Below are 14986 nucleotides of genomic sequence, written 5' to 3'. Positions count from 1 at the left end.
CCTCTCCTCTCCTCTCCTCCTTTTTTTTTTTTTGTATTGTCAAAGTTTTAACTATATTCAATCCATTATTTGCAACCTTTTCTGAATTGTAACAAATCAACATTTTTTATCTATCCATATTCCAATATTTGGAATTATGAGTGTTTATTTACAGATTAAAAAATAAAACTTTTTAAATTGATCATGAAAAGCTTTATGCTTTAATCCCCTTTAACAGATTCTTGTTTTAGGAGAGTCTGGTCTCTTACGTACATCACAAAGATGCAGGACATCTCTATATAGTTTGTAAGTGCATCTAACAACATATATAGCAAGTTCATAAGCATATTGAGAAACACTCACTCTTAATCATTTTTATCTCCTTCAAATTCCAAACAGCTTTGAAGCACAAGAAATCTTCCAGACGTCAGTTAAACTGGTGATATAACAGCTTTTTATGATGGAATTGTTAAAAAAAACCAAAAAACTGAAAATCATTTAACAGGTCCAATAAATTCATCCTTAGATTTTCACAGGAGTCAAAATCATACAGAGCATGGACTTAACTTATGGAACTGGATTTAATCCTCTCTACACAGTTCTGCAAAACTATATTATATACCACATGCTAACATCCATGCCAGAAAACACTGCCACAGCATAGAAAGATCATCACAGATAAATTTCACAAGTAAATCCCTGCCAACTCAGCCATCTAGGACTTGTTTATTCATGATAGGAAGCAGCTATTTTGAATCTGCTGCAAATATATGTATGAAAGAGAGAACACTTGTATCACCTCTAGGAATAAAACACATGCTTTACTTTTACAATTAGAATTCCTGCTTCAAAAATAATGGAGCTATCAGTTTCACAAGGTCTTATTCTACATATGAAAGTAAAAATTTAGCATCACCAAAAAAGACGACATCCAAATGTGATGTTTTCTACGCTGCCCTAAACAAACAATAATAACTAATGAAACTTACTACTAAATTTCAACTGCATTATTGTCTTCCTGCTACAGCTATCTATGTCCTCAGAATTCCTGAGTTACAATACTACCTTACAGATCCTTCTTATGTTCCTTTGACAATATTACTACTATGCATAACAGGAGCAACAAGTAACTCATTGGTGTTTTAATTCAGGTGATTAGTCTTTTCCTCTGAGATCTTTTTGCCCCCTCAGATGTAGCAAAATATAAAATCAAAGTTTCTTTGATTTTTTTAAATTCATTTTTTTATTTTGTTTTCTGACAGGTTCCTTATGCTCTTTGACATTAGATTATGGAAGGTCTACAAGTCCTCCATATGCCAAAAAAAGGAAGATCTTGAGGATCGTCATGTGTCTATACCATTCATATATGTTTCTATTTCAACTGAAGATATTTAATTTGTAGCAGAACTTACAGAAGACTATTGCCTTTAATCATCCTGACAAGTACAGGATGTCTTACCCTATCCATTTGTCTAACATAAAGAGTTTATTGCCATATATTTTTCTTGTGAGTTCTTGGTTGTGCTTTGCCATGTAAAACAGTTTGAGTGCTACTACATTCTTGTGTATAATGCAATCAGAAAATGAAAAGAGAGAGAGAGAGAGATCTTGTCTGTAACTGAACAAATAACATAATTTGATTATACACGTTCTTCCTAAATTTACAAATAAATTAATATAGGTAATATAACGAGGATTATTTTTGTTTTGGAATCCTGAATTTATATCTTTGCTAATTTATTTACTTGTTTTTCTTACTGACCTTCTTTACAGAGACTTAAATATATTACTTTTTGAAATGTTATCAATTTATAAGTATAAAACTAAAAATATGCAAAGAGTATCTCTGTCTCCTTCTGCAAGGAAAAAAAAAAAAGTGGTAAGTCCTGAAACCCAGAGATATTTAAGAGATGTGTGGACATGACACTAAGGAGCATTAAGGAGGTTTAGTGATGGGAATCAATATGTCAGGTAGATGGTTGGACTTGATAATCTTGAGTCTTTTCCAACCTAAGTGATTATATCATACTATAATTCTAATTACCTGACTGGACTATTTGAGACATCTGGATCATGGGCAGCAACAGTTCCAATGATAGTGCCGACTTTCGCTGCTTCAGACACCACCATGGAGTATAAACGTGACGTAAACACAGGTGGCTCATCAACATCTTCTACGATTATCTTCACTGTTGTCATGTCGCTGAAGGGCCCAAGACTTAGGAAGCGAGGATCAACATGTATATTGGCTGCTTCTATCCTCAGGGTATAGCTTGTTTTAGCTTCAAAATCCAACTCCTATGCAGGAAAAATTATTTGAAAATTGTATTACCCCATAACATTGCTGCAAAACTCACAACAGTCAGAAAGTAAAAAATGAGTTTTGCCATCTTCATCCAAACAGTACTTCTGATTGACAGAGCACAGTGAATGGCTCTTCTTTCAGCTTTCTCCAAGCACTATGCTTGCGGTGTCTTGCTCAGTCTGATTAAACACAACTCAAATGACAATGAGGTAATCATAAGATACTAAAGTTATTTTTCATTACTGCATTAGTGTTGTTAAAAAAATGTTTAATTAGCTAAATGAAAAAAAAGAAACAAACAAACAAAAAAGTGGAAGATAATAGACTTGTGAATATTTGTGAGTTATATTTTCTTACAAAGATGATCAGGGGACTGGAGCACCTCCCCTACGAAGACAGGCTGAGGAAGCTGGGTTTGTTCAGCCTGGAGAAAAAAAGGCTGCAGGGTGACCTCATTGCAGCCTTTCAGTACCTAAAGTGAGCCTACAAAGAGGAGGAGAATCAACTCTTTGAAAGGGTAGATAACTGCAGGACAAGGGGAAATAGTTTTAAATTGAGGGAGGGGAAATTTAGGTTGGATGTCAGGGGGAAGTTCTTTACAGAGAGAGTGGTGAGGTGCTGGAACAGGCTGCCCAGAGAGGTTGTGGATGCCCCATCCCTGGAGGTGTTCAAGGCCAGATTGGATGGGGCCCTGGGCAGCCTGGTCTAGCATTGAATGTGGAGGTTGGTGGCCCTGTATGTGGTAAGGAGGTTGGAGATTCATGATCCTTGAGGTCCCTTCCAACCCTGGCCATTTTGTGATTCTGTGATTCCATGCTTTGTTTTGTTGCAGAAAAGTATGCATAGGATTTTTCAAGAACACCCTTTAGTTCCACTAAAATTTATTCTAGTGGGTATTCCTCAATGATGTAATGGGAAAGATAGATGCGTAAATTCTGCTTTGTGAATGAAACAAGATTTCTCTGAGTTAGTAATAAACCATTCTGTGACTTCAATGGGAATCAATATTCCTTCATCATTTCAATGCTGTGAATGAATTATTTTTGTCTTACTCACATTTTCTTATAAGTATCAAGTACAATGTGCCGTAGTAACCAGACATTAGAAATAAATATATTATTCACTGCTGACAACACCTCACTGAAAACACCTTATTTTGATTTATTTTGTTTTTGCATTCATTGACATTAATTATCAACTATTTCTTGAAGTTCTGTACAAATTTGTAGAGATAATGTAGGAATCTATCAAACTACATTGTATATGTGACAAATTTTTAGAAGACACTTGAAGATTGTTTGCTTTATTTATTAAGCAAAATCTTTATAATTTGTTTCCACCTTTATTCCACTTTTAATTTCTTCAATTAATTTTGAGTTTCCTTTGGAATTAATATTGCATTAGAATTCCAAAATTATCCTCCAGCATTCATGGGATAACTGTGGTCTAGAAAATAGTACCATTACAAAAATTTTTTCAGAAACAAAAAATATTTTGCCTCACAAACACCGAAGGAAATTATTGAAGAAAAGCATCATATTAATATTAAAAGAATTTACTTTGCATCTAGATTCTTAGTCTGTCAGCTTGCAGCAAATGCCTAGCTTAATATTTCTTTGCAATTGCAAATTAAGAACAGAAACAAAAGACCCAAACATTTCAAAACTGCAGTCTGATTAGTCTACTGTCTTTTCAAACTAGATTTCCAAATGCATAAGACAGATTAAAAAAGGGCTTCAACACTTCTGATCCTGAACAAATCATAAATACCTGAAATGGGCCTGAAAAATAATCTGACAGCATCCGCAAAATATTCCTGCACTCATTCAGAGGAGGAACAGAGGTGAAATACACATCTGCTGACCTACAAATGTGAGGGTCTAAGTTTCCCATCAAGTTACAGTAAAATAAATCCCAAATGAGCATCTTAAAGTCTGTGATTAATCTGGCATTACAATACAGCTGTAAACAGCCTGGATTTAGAAATGAAAAATAGATTGCAATACATCACACTTGGAAACTTTTATAAACTTCATGTGGCAGCAAAAATCTTTTCTGAACAGGAAAGTATATGATCTTCATTTCATGCAATCACTCACTTCCTGCATTAAGTATTCAGTTCTCCAAAAAGTATTATGCTATCTGAATACTGGGCAATACAGTTGATACAACTGGATACTGGTCAGTGTGTATTGCTACTGACATTGTTTTGAATCTTAATCTTGGCTTTATATTTCAGATTTCAAAATACGAGCCACGGAACACACTTCACAGCCACAATGCAAACATAGTGTGATGTAGGCACGGGCACAGGCTGCCTGGAAAAGTTCTGGATGCCCCATCCCTGAAGGCATTCAAGTCCAATTTGGACTGGGACCAGGGCAGCCTGATCTGGTGGGTAGCTGCCCTGCCCGCAGCAGCAGCTTGGGACTGAATGGCTTTCAGATCCCTTCCAACTCAAGCCATTCTATGATTCTATGTTAAGATGAAAAATCTCTCAGAAAATAATGCAAATGATATTGCCAGATGAACAGCAAAGTTAGGGAGAAGACAGACACACATGGAAATATATTAATTTTTTTTCTGTAACGGTGTTGTATGGACTACAGAAATTATGACCTCAAGAGTGTCATTGACAAAAGACTGATATTTGTTGAATAAAAAAGCAGAATTTTTTAACAAATTATATAATTCAATTCAGAATTCAGTTTTGGAAATTGATTAATTGGCTGAGGGGTCAGTCTCAGGAGATTGTAGTAAATGGGGTTACATTAGGCTGACCTTTAGTTTAGGTGTTCAAATGAGTATGCATGTTGTACATGAGTCAGTAGTGTGCCTTGTCAGCCGAAAGTCACAATTATACCCTGGGGTGCATTAGGCCCTGCACTTCCACCAGGTGAGGGAAGGGATTGACTTGCACTGCTCTGTGTGCTTTGTAGCCTCACATCAAGCACTGCATGCAGTTTGGGTGCCACAATATAAGAAGGACTTAAAACTATTAGAGAGTGTCCAAAGGAGTGCGGAAAAGAAGGTGAAGGGCCCAGAGGGCAAGATGTATAAGAAATGGCCAAGGTCCCTTGGCTTTTTAAGCCCCGAGTAGAAGAGGCTGAGGGGAGGTTGAAGGGGGGCCCACAGCTTCTTACGAGAAGAGTGAGGGGCAGCACTGAGTTCTGCTCTCTGGTGACAGAGACAAGATCTGAGGGAACAGCATGGAGCTGTGACAGAGGAGGGGAAAGGTTCTGCACCTGAGGGTGGTGGGTGTGGGAACAGGCTGCCCAGGGCAGTAGTCATGGTCCCCAGCTGCCAGAATTCAAGAAGTGTTTAGGTGCTGCCCTCAGACATAAGGTTTGATTTTGGGGTGGACTTGTATAGAGCCAAGAGCTGGTGTTGTTGATTACCAGTTAGGGATGTTCTATGATTCTATGATTCTCTCTCACACAGCAGACAGAAAATTCAACTTAATTTTCATTAGAAACTGTTGGGTTTAAAAAAAATAAATAAATAAACATACAAGTGATTAGCCCAGTTTATACTCTTCATACTGCTTATTTTTCTATTCAACATATATTAATATGTACTGTTGCACACCTTCTATTTTTAATCTTCCCATGATGCTTTGAGTAGCCCCATACAACTGATTAATACTATAGAAAAGTTTAAATTTTGTCATGACACCTAAATATTCTAAACTTCGGCATGTTTTCCACTGAACAAAAAGGAGGACCTATTGTTGTTACTTTCTGTTAAAAAGAAAAAAAAAAAAAAAAAAAAAACAAAAAAAACACAAAAAGCAAATAACAAAGACCTATCCAGTGTATGACAAGTTATAAGGCAAAATAAGTAGTGATTTTTCTACTTAAATATTCCTACATACATCACATATCTTGTGACTCCAAGATTCAACATAACAGTATCACAAAACTTTGCCTATTCTGGGGATTGTTATATTTTCAAGTTACTATTTTGACTTTGAAGTTGCATACACTGTAGAAGGGAAGGCTAACTTATTTCCATTAATCACTGATATCTGTTAAAATCTGACAGTTTAAATTACAGCAATACTTAATCAAACATGTGGAATTAATGAAGATGGAGACAAGACAGCTTCTTACGACATATTAATGTCAACATCACTGTTACTTAAGAAAAAATAATGAAAAAATTGAATTTGATTCGAAGTATGTGTAGAGCATAATTTTGTTAAACTAAGCACAGTTATGAAGAAATTATTTAAATGAAAATTTTGCACATGTTCTTATATTTCTGTATTGATTTCAAAAGACTAAATGAGATATTTAGTGTTTTAATTAAAAATCATAAAATCATTTCTTTTCCATGTGGGCATTTAACATAAGTTTTACATATCCATTTAAACCATTATGTTTCATATATTTGAGTGGAATCTCGCATTTGTAGGGACTAAGGAGAATACATTCATTGGAAAAGATGAAAAACGAATGATGTTGATGTTTAACATGCCTGCTTACTCAGGGCAGTTTTTACCTTCTCTAAGTTAGCCATATAAATTATTATATTCTCAAAACTATCATACATTGCTTACTGTGAGCAGAAGTCCTTCTAGGGAAGATCACCTGATCTACTTACTGTCTGTTTTTCAGCAGCCAGTAGAAAATGAATCTCAGTAACTGAAAGATGTAAACATCTGCTTTCAGTAATATGAATCCTACCCTTGAGTTCCCTTATATCAGGTACCTAAAGCTGCTGACAGTTTAAGAAAGTTGTAAAAGTTCTTTGTTAGTGGAAAACAGAGAAAAAAAAAAAAAATCTGATGTACTCATATGTGATATGAAACCATTGCTGCTTAGAAGAGGTAGAGAATGTAAGGGCAAGGTTGCATCATCACATGATAGAAGATTATAAATCCCAACACTATTATTTTCTCCTTAGTTCTTTACAGTAGAATTTATTTACAGTAGTTTTTCCTGTGGGATGTGGTAGTGACCATAAATCTGAAGTCATCATCCTCAGTCTACTCCAATAAGATACAAATTTCAGATTCTATGATTCATAAAAAAGTACCAAGCTTTGATGCATATTCTAGTTCAGGAAAATATACAAAATTTCTAAGACATGGGGAGTGTGCAAGTTTTCTTGATCTGAAGGAAATCTTTCAACAAATCATGCACAAAACAATGAAGATATTATGTACTACAGACTAAAAGACTGATGATATGAATTGAGAAGTTTTTTTGTTTTTTTTTCCTTTCTCTTATCCAGTTATTACTAATGCTTTTTATTTAGTAAGCAACTTTCAACTAGCCTGCGGACTGTACTGTTGTAATTTCCTTTTAAAACAAAAGCATAGATTCCAATAATGGAGTACCAAGTCAGCAGCCTACAAATCACTACATCACTGTGGAAGGCTGAAAGGACAGTGTATATACATCAGTTCTTCAGTACTCTGACTAGATCCTCACAGCTTCATTAATATCTGTGCATTAATGTTAACTGATTAGGTCCTGTGCGGGACCATTTATCTTTCTCTCAACTGCAGGCTTGTGTTGTGTTTACTTTCTTTCTGTCTGTCTTTTTCTTCAAAGAGGTAAGAATTTTTTCCTATGTGAAGGAAATTACAAAACAAGTTATCTATATTTCAGAGACTGGATATGAAGTTATCTTTCACAGGAAACCTATTTTTGTAATGTTCATTTTTTACTGTATGGTAACTTTTTAATAACGTACAGAGGTGAAAATCCCATTTTTAAGTCTAGTGGAGGTTTTATATTGAAAACTGCGGTACATCAAACAAATGTGCATTATCTTTCAAAGGAACCATGGTAGGCTCAAGTTCTTACACTGTAAACTCTGATATAGAATTGAAAGCAAATTTTTTACCTGGAAAAAAAAGAGAAATGTTAACACTAACAGAAAGATAGCTTTTCAGTCAAAGGCTTACACATAAAAACCTCATTTTTATAATTGCCATTATTACTCTTAAAATAACGTCAGATTGTAGAATAATATCTTAGCAGCCTATTTTTATGAGAAAGTACTTGCAAAACTTATTTTCACATTTTTCTAGATTACATTCAAATGGTTTGGTGATAGTGATAGTAGAGCGATGTATTTGGGGAAGAAATGAAGATAAAGTGAGCAATAACAATACAGTGGGAAATCTTTATGCTTGTCATTTGCTACAGTAAGACAAGACAGCTCTCAGCAGAGCCTTCAGACTTTTTTCAATGAAGTTCTCCATAAAATTTCTCTATAGGCTTCAAACAGATTGAATCAGATATTATATCCTTTCAAAAACTTCCACATGATAGGTATAATAAAAAAGTACCATGCAGCCTTTTGTTCTTTTAAGTTATCATTATCATACTTGAAGCACCAAGTAACCGATAAAGGTGTTGGAGTATGCATATTGTATATCAGATTTTATCTTAAGATATTTTGCAACTCAGCTATTATTATTACTGAAGACTAACCGTAGCCTGCAAGTTTGTGAATGAAGTTGAAACCATACATATATGATGTCTCTCTCAGTACACTATTATTAGAAGTAAAGCTGTGGAAGTTCTATATGGTCTGTATATTAATTTGCTGAGTAATGAAGCCAAAAATTTATTTATTTCTCTTATGAACAGGATTCTTTAAACAGTCAACAAGAACTCATTTTGAACTTGTATACACATAGTTTTACAAGGACACTATAAAATTTGTTACATTATTCATTTCCATAAATGTTTCTTCAGTTCTAAGTGTGTTACAGTAAAGACCAATAAAACCCATTAAAAAAAATAAAATAAAATCTAATATCTTCTGAAAAATTCCTTCCAAAAACTTTCATCACTGTGGAATGATATACTATTCACATGCAAAAGATCTGCATCCTTACAAACAGAATATTTATAGCAGAATGAGAATTACAAATGAAATCATAGGAAGGAATTAATCCTACTTTACAGACGGAAAATTGAGTCTCATTGTAAATGAGGATAAAATTTTCAAATAGTGTTGTAGAATATAAATATCCAGTTCCATTTCAGAAGCTGTGAGAGAATTTTTTCTAAAAGATCATCTAATATTGATGTTCTTCTAAATCCTCTTTTATGGTAATTTAGGCACCTAACTGAGCTTTACTTAGGAATTCACTAAAGTGTGCCTGTGTGTACTGAGTTGGGGTTTGAAGAGGAAGAAATAATTTGGAGTTAGAGAATAACCAAGCTGTTACATTATTTGCAACATCAGAACTCTAGCATGGAATATGAGTAGGTGACATATTTAGATTGCTCTGTACAGAAGAAAAGTAAAGTAGGAGTTTATGTTTCATTTGACAAGTCTGAAGATTTTGTTTATATATTATTTTTATTAATATTATGTATTATCATGTTTGATACGTCCTCCTAGATACATGTTAGATAAATTATTTGCATGTGAAGTCAGTTAATGAATTTTGTTATGTACTACAGTGCAAGTTAGACATTATATATTTAATTACATTAACACAAGTAAAATTGTTCAATACTTTTTTTTTTTTAATGAAAGCAGAATAAAATACATATTTCAATGAATATCAGTGTTAGAATAAAAACATTTATGCTTTTTTTTCCTGTCTTTTGGTATTTTAAAGTCTCAGAGTCTTTGAGGTACAGAGGAAAAATGTATGCAAAGGCACATGAATGAATAAATAGATAAACCTATTCAAACTGCATTCATAAACTTTCTCAACCTTTGCTCCAAAAACCTATAGTCATTAATTAGTTACATTAGTCAGATTAGTCAAGACATTACAGACAAGTAATTTTGGGAAATTCCTAGATATTTGATCTTTTATATTATCTCTGTCATTGATACCTGTCTTTTTCAAACTTGTTGAATTTTTTTACCTTCTATACATAAATGCATACATTGCAGTTTTTGCTGATCCTTGGGCATTTTTCATTTAATATTTCTTCCACTCGGAGCACAAAGAATCCCGATTTTCTCACTGAATTCTTAAATCTTAACATATTTTTTAACAATTTTTTTTTTTTTTTCTCCTTACATGTTAAAATAAAAACTTAATTTGTAGTGTGGGAGTCCACTTTTCAAATAGTTTCAAAATGGTTATCCTAGGAACAGAGCATAAAATCTTCAGCTTGCGTGTGAAGCTCTGATAAACAATTGCCAAACATTCTCCACAACACCCAGCACAAAAGTGGATGGAGTATTGCCTTTGTATGCTCAGTCATACTTACTTTGTTTTGGATGTGTGGCCTTTGTGTGTGTGATTGCAGCAAAAGTATGCAAAGTTAAAGAGCATATTTGCTTTTAGAACTGAAGTATACCTTTTCAGAAGTCTTTCTGCTTGATGTGAAGAAAATATCTGACTGTATAGACATGCACAAGTTTAAAATGATGGGCACACATTTGGAGGCTGAGCTGTTTCTCAGTGTCTCAGCTGAATTAAGGGCTATGAAAAGGAAAGAACAAATGGCTCTCAGAAGTGTTTAGAACTTCATGTGCCAGGTATTAAAATGTTTACACAGTTATCATGCTACGGTTTCTTCCCTCATTCCTTACTAAAAAGCTCACATCATCATGCAAGGATCATGTCTGCTTACTCTGTCAGCCTAGCCTTTGTAGCTGAAGCCCATTTAACATATGAACACTCATTAATGGTATTCCATGTGCCTGCCCTCAAGAGGAGAAGCTGCAGTTTTTTGTGGCTACTGTGCTTGGATTCTTCACTTCTTTCTTCCCTTGCAGTCGACTCTGTACTATTTTATTTACAAGGTTAATAGGAAAGATCTTTCATCCTTGAGCAAGGTATTTAAGTTCGCTGGAATCCAAATAGAGACCTAATAGCACCTAGAGATTTGGGAGGTGCACTTCAGCATGAGGATTTATGTTTGAATACAACAGGGGTAATGTATTTAATAATGGTAGGAAAATGAGAGAAAATTTGTAATGTTGCAAAGAAAAAATTCTAAATTATTTTGTCAAATCACAGCAGCATTTACTAGGTTTAAATATTATTTGCAAACCTTGGGCTTTTCTTTCGGTCAAAAATTGCAGTCAGGTACCATATCATAGGGAAATTCTTTTCACAAACACTCAGTACTGAAACAATCATTTCAGTTCCCTAATGAAAGTGATTATAGAAATAATAAATGACAATTATTTTTTTGCTGGACAATTATTGGTGCACTAGAATTAAGAGAGTCCCAGAAAAAGCATTGGTGACTACAACTATACATTGAAAATTAAAATGTTTTTATAAGCTCCCAAACTAGTCTGCTGACAATCCCAACTGTCTGCGTTGCTTTCTGTGATACTGATAAACACCCTCCCTCTCGGGTGGCCATAACACTTCCAGATCTTTCCTCAAAAATCTTAAAATGAACAAGTTGAATTATCCACACTGAGTTTGGCTGTTGTACAAAGAATGGATTAATTTTTCATCACTTGTATTTCAAATGCGCTAAGAAGGAATTAGCAGTCTGCAAGAGGACTCAGACAATTGCTTTTCCCTTGAAAAAAATGATTTATATTACATTTATTAGAGCTTGTCAAAATTGCTGAATGTCCTGCATTTTCACTGGCATCTACAGATGCTTACCAGCTCTCAGCTGGTGTTCACGGCATCAGAGAATTAGCCTGTTACTTTGCCACATCATGCAGTATTAACTTATTTCAAAGAAGATGTGGTACTGAAATTTTATATTACTTTAGAAAGATATTGGTACATTGGAAGGAAAAAAAAAAAGAAAATTGTTGCATGAAATTTGCAAAGATTAAAGAGTACCTCTGTAAGAAAAATTATCCAAATAATCAAACAAACTATAAGAATAGGCATTTGTTCAGGAATATGCTAATTCTAAAATACTAAATCAGTCTTATATTTTACAGGATATTAAATAACTCAGGAGAGATAGGACCATGTACTTTTAGCATTGCCAGTGATAAATATTCAGAACGTGCTCTTGTGTGCAAGATTTTCTTTTTTTGTTTTACCATTCTCCTCAAAACTAAAATTTTCTGCCAAAATATTTCAGTCCACACTTATTTTAAAAAAGGATACCATTTAAAATGTGTTGCAGAAATGCAAAAAAACTGAGTTTTAATATTTTTATGTAAACACGGTTTTTCTTTTTAAATTGTTAGTTACTTAACCGCACATATAGAAAGCTAAAAGGAAAATATTTATTTTAATATTTTGGGGCTGCGGATTAATATAGGAAATAAAATATTTTCTTACAAAACAGCTAGTCTTACCAATAAATAAATATTGATAATACTGCATATCTCCTGTACAGAGCATGATTAATCAAAGAGAATTTTTGTTTCTTAAAGTTATGCTTTGGATTCATTTTGGATTCTGACCTTACGTTTCTACTGTAAGACATACATTTTTCTTTAATGTAAAAAGAAATGAGAGAAAATTTGAGATTTCTATTTGTGCTGGAGAATTTTTAAAAACCAAGAAACAAACAGATATAAACCCCAATAAAACAAACAAACAGAAAAACCAGCAACAAAAAAATCACAATTTTCACACGTACCTTCACATTTCCTTCCCTTATCTTGCCCAGATTCAAACATAATCAGTCAGAAAATTCAGACTTACCTTCTGAATTGTGATGATTCCCTCCTGGGTGTCTTTGTCTACAGAAATTTTGAATACTCCCAAACCATCACCATCTACAATCTTATACTCCATTTCAGCATTGGGTCCCACATCTGCATCGGCAGCTTTTATTCTGGCCACTACAGATGCCACAGGTAAAGATTCTGGGACATTATACTGATATGATCCTGCAAAATTCAGAAATATAACAAATTCAGAGATTTCTGAGTCTGTAAGCTAAAATGTAATCTATATTCGTACAACTGAATATTTACTCAGGCTACCAGAAAATGTGTTTCAGTTTACAATATGATTTTTTAAATTTCTTTTCTAGGTTTTCGTTATGATGGATTTTTTTTTTCTTCTATAAGAGAGAAATCCAAGACAAAGATGCATAAATTTTATTTAATTTTATTTAGTCATACAAATGCTTGCAATTTTCCAAGGTAAAAAATACAACTTGTTTTCCACAAATAAAGGAAATAAAGCAAATATATTAAGTAAAATTGGTACACAGCCTTATCATCTTATAAATCTATATCTTGATTAGGGAGCTTACACTCCTAATATGACTAGAAACCAAGGTACAATCATTTCTTTAAAAGTAAAGTCACCACCTGCAATCTTGATTATTCCAGTATTTTCATTCAAATATAAAACCGTATATATGCTGTCAAAAAGATATCTGCAGTCAAAAGGCAATAATATCTTCACTTTCAAAAACAACTTCTGTTATTCTATCGTTGTTTCAAATTCTTAGTGGCAGGAAGTCTGGTTTATATCATTGGAGTTGAGTGGAGTTAATATATTCCGCCATTACTTTAACTTAATTTTGTGAGGACTTTATAAGATAGTGTAAATTAAAAGATAATAATAAAATAAAAATCATACCAGACATAATGTTACTTATAAATAGTTATGACATTACAACTGTGTATTCCCTTCTTTGGTTGGGATGATAGCCACCTTGGTTAGAGATAGTTGAGGGAAGATGACTTTACAGATCAACAGTTTCTTAGGAAACACTCCATGCACAAGACAAATCCTGCTGAAGTGACAAAGGAAGGACTAACAGTTAAGTTAAGAAATTGTTCATTCTGAAGTCCAGCTGACAAAAGATAGAAAAGTTTTAAGGTGTTTATTTTTTGTCCTCTTATTTGTAGTGAAGAAGCAAAGTACATCAATAAATGCACCTGCTCTATATAACTTCATTTCAACTGATCTGAAATAGGTAAAGAAAAAAGATTTTTCCAAAGTAGTAGTAGTAGCTGTAGCAATAATAATAATAACAATAGAACTTGCTCTGAGAGATTTTCAAATATTTAATAAGGAAGTCAAGTATTTCTATTCTCTTTAGGTATAACATAAAAAGTAAAGGAAATAGCAATGTTTAGAAATAATGCTACAATTCATGTAACTTACGTCGTGGGAAGCGGGGTGGGTTGTCATTAACGTCAGTCAGAGTGACAGTTACTGATGTTGTTCCTGATAAACCACCATTTTGCCCAACCATGTCCTTTGCTTGAATAACTAGTAGATATTGGTCCTTGGCTTCTCTATCCATATTTGGAAGGGCAGTTTTGATAATGCCTGCAGCAATACAAGCTATGTCAATGGTTGCAGAAGTAAATACATTAATATGAAAACTGAGTTTGACCCTAAAATGTAACAGCAGACCAATGACTGCAGAAAGGGAGGAAATAACTTCAACTCTGATATTACGATATTTTACTAGGAAATAAACTGCTATGCTACAAGCTTACTTTAAGTAGTCCAAAAACGGCATGTTTTAGTTTGTAGTACATTCTTTGGGTCCACGACCATGTTTACTTCTCCTTGAACAATAGTTATTTGCAAGACACTTCCTTTCCTGGAAGATATACTCTTCTGTGTTTGATTTCCCATTGTCTTACAGCTAAGAACAGAATATTCCGTACTCATTTTTAAGATTCCAAGTTCAAAATTATTTCACAGTGTCTTGAATAGTCATTCACCACATTAAGACTTACTAATATTGATATCATGCCACACTTTGCATATATATGAAATTACCTTATTTCACCAAATATTTGCTTAATAAATAACTATTTTGAAAACATTAATGTGATTAAGATGTCCTGATTTATTAA

General features: G+C 33.6%; 1 protein-coding gene across 4 annotated transcripts in view; it reads right to left on the bottom strand.

Moving 5' to 3' along the window:
- Positions 1-14986, bottom strand: part of CDH7 (cadherin 7) — a 68609-nt gene that overhangs the window by 17423 nt on the left and 36200 nt on the right. For all 4 annotated transcript variants that reach the window (XM_042839635.1, XM_042839634.1, XM_042839637.1 and 1 more), the window contains 3 exons: positions 14280-14447; positions 12858-13045; positions 2024-2277 (listed from right to left, as the gene is read on the bottom strand). In XM_042839635.1, the coding sequence (XP_042695569.1) occupies positions 2024-2277; positions 12858-13045; positions 14280-14447 (610 nt within the window). The remainder of the gene's footprint in view (positions 1-2023; positions 2278-12857; positions 13046-14279; positions 14448-14986) is intronic.

Source organism: Centrocercus urophasianus, unplaced genomic scaffold, assembly GCF_019232065.1.
Source record: "Centrocercus urophasianus isolate 14NV4802_14NV808 unplaced genomic scaffold, USGS_Curo_1.0 seq_11, whole genome shotgun sequence".
Lineage (NCBI taxonomy): Eukaryota > Metazoa > Chordata > Aves > Galliformes > Phasianidae > Centrocercus > Centrocercus urophasianus.
This window is presented reverse-complemented; position numbering and strand designations above follow the sequence as displayed.